Genomic DNA, 6,059 nt, shown 5'->3' with positions numbered 1-6,059 from the left:
CCATCACAACTTTTGGCCCCCAAGGTGTTGGCTCCTCTTGTTTTCTCTGTCCAGAGACAACCCGAGCAGTTGGCTGGTTCACCTTCTACAATGAGGTAAGGGAGCAAAATTATCATGACAGATACAATTGTATGAAAATTTAAAAGTGAGCAGTTCAATGAACTTACTGCTAATGTAGTTTATTTAAAACAGTAAGAAACATAGTGTTGTGCACGGCTGTATTTTGTGACGCTACATACAAATTTAACAACAAAACCCAAACATTAAATTATTACAAGATGCTCTCTTTTTCCCCCATTCCTTTACCTCACAAAACTCTGTTTGAAGAAACGGCCACTCAGCAACACACAGAGTCTTGTCATCCCCCTCCGGTTGAGCAAACTGCAATGACATAGTAAGAATTATAGGTACATTACAATTGAGAAATGGAAACACAAAACTACACTTTCTTAAAGGGTACTTAGAGAAAATATAAAAAGAATAGAGAACCGCACTCTATTCACTGAATGTGTGTAATCATCACATGTTGTATGCAAATTACCTTGCTCGAAGGCACAAAGACGCTGCCCTCCAGAGTGGCTGGCACAGCAGCTTCTGGCACAGGTCGAGGGGGAGGTACCAGCTTCGAAGGTTTGGCAATCCTTGCTGGAGTTTGAAGTGCCTGGAAAATAATTGTAAATCATTGGCAAAACAATACCTACACAGAGAATGTTGGACTATCTCTTGTATTAAAGGCGAAATCAAAAAATAGTTGTTCCTGTATTTCAACCAAAAAACAAGTACATATTTCAATGAGAAATTACCAACCTCAAGGCGGGCCTTCTTTCCTTTGGAGACCACAGCCGTGGTTCCATGTGCCACCTTCCGTTTCTATCATAATGGAAGAGAATGGAAATGATAACAGTTAATGAAATATAACACATTTGTTATCAATGCAACTATCTGTACCATACAATGTAAAGCTTGTCATATAGGATTACAGGCACTATTAATATGTATGCACTCACAAACAGTTAATATTAAAATCACACAAATTACCTTTGAGCGATTCCCCATGGGGACGTCAAGGTTGGATGGAACAATGCGATCCATTGCAGCCAACTTGTCAGTGCTAAACCGGATAGGGTTTAGCACGACAAAGCACTCCCTCAGGACCAGAGGAGGCACACAAACCTAGAAATAAAAAACAGAATTGAGCCATTGACCATTTGCCTTGTCTTATAGGAATAGCATTTAAATGAAACAAATGTACGCATCATTACGGTTTGATTTCCTTTCAGCTATCATACCAATGTACAAACCTCATGAGGAAGGATCCGCACGGAAGACTGATCCCAGTCCTCAGGCGCATCCCAGGACTCAGGTTGGCTGCGCTATAAACACATAGGGAGAATTAGTATTCAATAAATGTGGCCTAACTAAAACTAAAGCTCTTCAAAATTGTATAACTTTTACCTTTCCGCGACGTCCGACGACAGTTTCCTTGAAGGGGTCAAGGGGACGTGGACGTGAAACCTCTCCCTTCACAACCACGGTGGTAGCAAAGGGTCTCACAGTCGGGGGTGACTTGGGAGGAGACACAGGCGGAGGTGTAACAGGCAGAGGTGACTGTAGCTGCCGAAAGGAGAAGTGCCACAGAAGCTTCGCGAGAAGCGGCATCCCCAGATCGTCACTCAGGTGGATCTATTATAATGAGAAGCACGGGTTATTATTGAAATAAACTGCTTTTGCCGTATAAAAATGACATTACATGAATTTCTCACGTGCCAAGTTATAACACGACTTACCCCATCACGACTCCACAAGGCACGTGAGTCCAGCGGAAAGCGGTCAGCTGTGACGCAGTACTTTACACCTGCAGAAGAAAACAAATATTAAACCATACACTATATTCATATTTTACACGTGGTACCAAGAGGTGGTGTTGATACACTAAAAGCTTTCCTACAAAGATATTCTATACTGACATTATCTCTTAATCATTTTTACATACCGTTCTTTACTGCAACGCGACGGAACTCCTCTCGAAGGAAGTGTTGCGGTGCCAATTCACTCGCCAGCCGGGGAGGGAAATCGAGCACAAACACCTGATCCGCACAAAAGTTTTGGATTACACACTATACAATTCTGTTAAATAGTCTGTCTTGAAAATACACTTTATTTTGTAACACAAAAACTACCTTAGGCCATCGACTGCGGGCAGCTCTCAGAAGTCCATCGAAGGCAACTCCAGCCGCTTCGATGCCGGGCGTCGCCGTGAGGTTGTTGCTTGGAGCCAGCAAGCAAACGATGTCGGGGGTTCTGGGGATGTCTGCGTTCAGCAACTCAGTGCGGAGCTCAGCGGCAGACGCCCCAGGCGTAGACAGGAACCCAAACGAAAGGCAACCGTCTGGCATCCTCACGTAACGGTCAACCAACGCACGCAGATGCGAGTCGCCCACAAACAGCACAAACTATAAATAAGGACAAATAAAAAGTTGTCATTCCACTCCAAACATATTCCACAGCTAAATTATATATTATTTTCTGAAAGGTCTTTGACAAGTTTACCTGCTTAACTGGAGACTCAGGAGGGAGATCCAATCGATGGAACTTCCCAGTGAGGGCAGAGACAGGCCAAGGCTTGACACGGTGACGTGCTCCAGTGCCAAGCACTAATAAAGAGACAAATTCAACGCAAAACTAAAATGAATAACTTATCTCGAGCTGTTGATCTAAAAGTCAAACATCACACATTCATGCAATAGAATTCTGAGGAATATAAATGAGTTGAAAACATGCATCATTGTATCTTTACGACTACATACCAGGCACGAAGCCTCTGGCCGGAGTCGTCGCCATGGGAAGAATCCTCTTCCACTTCATCTTGGCTAGAGACGAAGCGCGCGAGGCACGAGGCATCTAATGATTTCACAATAAGAAAAATAGAATGTTTCAAAATAGGTACAAGATTTCCCTTTACAAATATACATCAAGAAGGCTGCATGTTGAAAACCCCACCCTGTACAGAGATGTATTTATGTAATTATAACCATGTGTCTTCATACGAAATGAACATTAAACAGAACAGATGGGTGCAATAAATACACACATGCACAAGGTGTTCATGTGAAATCAATATATGGGCTAAAGCACAGCATTTAAAACACATTGCATATGATGGACAGAGTTAGAGTTTAGACTGTTGGGCGGATGTGTGCGTGTCAAAAGGAAATGTAACACGACATTTCAGCATTTAAAAACACATTGCATTGTGTGGCAGATACAATCCAAATTTTCCTAATCACAGCCAACTTATAAAGCTTTCATCCAAGGACAAATTTAAAGCCAAATATTTGCATAGAATGACATAGGCAGTACAGAAACCATTTTCCCCAAAAAATCTATTAATAGACAAAGACTAAAATGCTAATTCAGTCAAAACCCAACCAGTAAGTAATATAACCAGAACCTCACCTTGAGTTGAACGGCGGACGATCTCCTGTTTCTCCTTTCAACACATGACAACAACAGACCTACCTTGCTTAGACAATCTGAAAATCAGTATACAGACACACACACGACACAGCCCCAGACACACACACACAGACACACACGACACAGACCCCCACACACACACACACGACACAGCCCCAGACAGACACACACGACACAGCCCCCCACACACACCTAGACACACACACACACACACACACCTAGACACACAGACACAGACACCTAGACAGACAGACACACAGACACCTAGACAGACAGACAGACAGACAGACAGACAGACACACACACCTAGACAGACACAGACAGACAGACACACACACCTAGACAGACACACCTAGACAGACAGACACACACACCTAGACAGACACAGACAGACACACACACACACACACACACACACCTAGACAGACAGACACACACACACACCTAGACAGACAGACAGACAGACAGACACAGACAGACAGACACACACCTAGACAGACAGACACACACACACACCTAGACAGACAGACACACACACACACACACCTAGACAGACAGACAGACAGACAGACACACACACACCTAGAAAGACAGACACACACACACCTAGACAGACACACACACACACACACCTAGACAGACAGACAGACAGACACAGACACCTAGACAGACAGACAGACACACCTAGACAGACAGACACACCTAGACAGACAGACACACACACACCTAGACAGACAGACACACACACACACACACACACACACCTAGACAGACACACACACAGACAGAGACACACACACACACACACACACACACACACACACACCTAGACAGACACACACACAGACAGACACACACCTAGACAGACACACACACACAGACAGAGACACACAGAGACACACACACACACACACACACACACCTAGACAGACAAACACACACACCTAGACAGACACACACACACACACCTAGACAGACACACACATACACACCTAGACAGACACACACACACACACCTAGACAGACACACACACACACACACCTAGACAGACACACACACACACCTAGACAGACACACACACACACACACACACACCTAGACACACACACACACACACACCTAGACAGACACACACACACAACATAGACAGCCACACACACACACACACACACACACAACCTAGACAGCCACACACACACACACACACACACAACCTAGACAGCCACACACACACACACACACACACCCTAGACAGACACACACACACACCTAGACAGACACACACACACACACAACCTAGACAGCCACACACACACACACACAACCTAGACAGCCACACACACACACACACCTAGACAGACACACACACAGACAGAGACACACACACACACACACACACCTAGACAGACACACACACACACACACCTAGAGAGACACACACACATACCTAGACAGCCACACAGCCACACAGCCACACACACACACACACACACACACACACACACACACACACACACCCCTAGACAGACACACAGACACAGACACACACACTCTAACCAGTTTTCCAAAAAATCTATTGATGGACAACTAAAATGCAAATACAGTCAAAACCCAGCATTAGCAATGTAACCAGCACCTCACCTTGAGTTGAACGGCGGACGATCTTTCAACACATGACCAACAGCACAGCATTTAAAACACATTGCATATGGTGGAGTTTAGACTGTTGGGCGGATGTGTGCGTGTAAAAAGTGAATGTAACACGACATTTCAGCATTTAAAAACACATTGCACAGATACAATCCAAATTTAAAGCCAAATATTTGCATAGACGTGATCCCCTGTAGTATCGCGACATGCTAATTTAGCCGCTACCAAAACAACTACAACGAGGCAGAACTAAGAAACCAAACCGTTTGTAAATCCTTCAAGAATTCAGCGAGATAAGAGTATTAGCGTTCCAGAAAGCTACCGAAACAACTACAACGAGGCAGAACTAAGAAACCAAACCGTTTGTAAATCCGTCAAGATTTCAGCGAGATAAGAGTATTAGCGTTCCAGAAAGCTTTTCTGTGGTAAGATGGCTGGCGGCCTAGACGCCGCCGTAGTCCATAAAGCGCCCCACACAAACTATTACAGGGGGCTTTAATATTTTCTCGTAAATCCTTTGCTTGCAATTACTGCATCAAAAGCAAACCTAATACTTTAAACATAATTATCCATTTCATAAGGATATATATCTATGGTCGTGGGTCCCATGCGCGACTTACAAGATGCATACAAAATGGCGGACAAGCATAATTATCCATTTCATCAGGACTTACCTCGACAACGAACTTCTTTGGTTGAACCGCAAAGTTGAAAGACAGAACGTACTCAAATGAATCCGCTCACAATATTAATCCGTGGAAGGGAGAGGAAAAGGGTCTATCTGAACGAAGATGTCTCAAGAAGAGAAAATCCGGTCAGAGTGAGCCGTGCGCCGTTGCTGACGCGCTAGTCATTCCCTGAGTGTAACTCGCGAAGCACCATGGGAGTACACCACGCCCACACCTGAACCACGCCTGAACAGATAACAAAC

At 44.3% G+C, this 6,059-nt stretch overlaps 1 protein-coding gene and 1 long non-coding RNA gene across 2 annotated transcripts; both read right to left on the bottom strand.

Annotated features, from left to right (window-relative positions):
• Nucleotides 1-439: 439 nt before the first annotated feature.
• Nucleotides 440-1,850, bottom strand: LOC115557183 (uncharacterized). Its single transcript, XM_030374793.1, has 7 exons — nucleotides 1,788-1,850; nucleotides 1,456-1,683; nucleotides 1,302-1,373; nucleotides 1,039-1,173; nucleotides 808-870; nucleotides 542-661; nucleotides 440-448 (listed from the first exon to the last, which is right to left on the bottom strand). Exons 2-7 carry the CDS (start codon nucleotides 1,657-1,659, stop codon nucleotides 440-442), a joined length of 603 nt encoding a protein of 200 aa, XP_030230653.1. The 5' UTR covers nucleotides 1,660-1,683; nucleotides 1,788-1,850.
• A 184-nt stretch (nucleotides 1,851-2,034) lies between these two features.
• Nucleotides 2,035-2,971, bottom strand: LOC115557493 (uncharacterized). The gene is made up of 3 exons (XR_003979195.1): nucleotides 2,551-2,971; nucleotides 2,181-2,453; nucleotides 2,035-2,087 (listed from the first exon to the last, which is right to left on the bottom strand). It is a non-coding gene; the product is annotated as an uncharacterized LOC115557493 (long non-coding RNA).
• Nucleotides 2,972-6,059: the final 3,088 nt, after the last annotated feature.

Source organism: Gadus morhua, chromosome 13, assembly GCF_902167405.1.
Source record: "Gadus morhua chromosome 13, gadMor3.0, whole genome shotgun sequence".
Taxonomy (NCBI): Eukaryota; Metazoa; Chordata; class Actinopteri; order Gadiformes; family Gadidae; genus Gadus; species Gadus morhua.
Note: the sequence above shows the minus strand (reverse complement) of the source record. Positions and strands in the feature narration are given on the sequence as shown.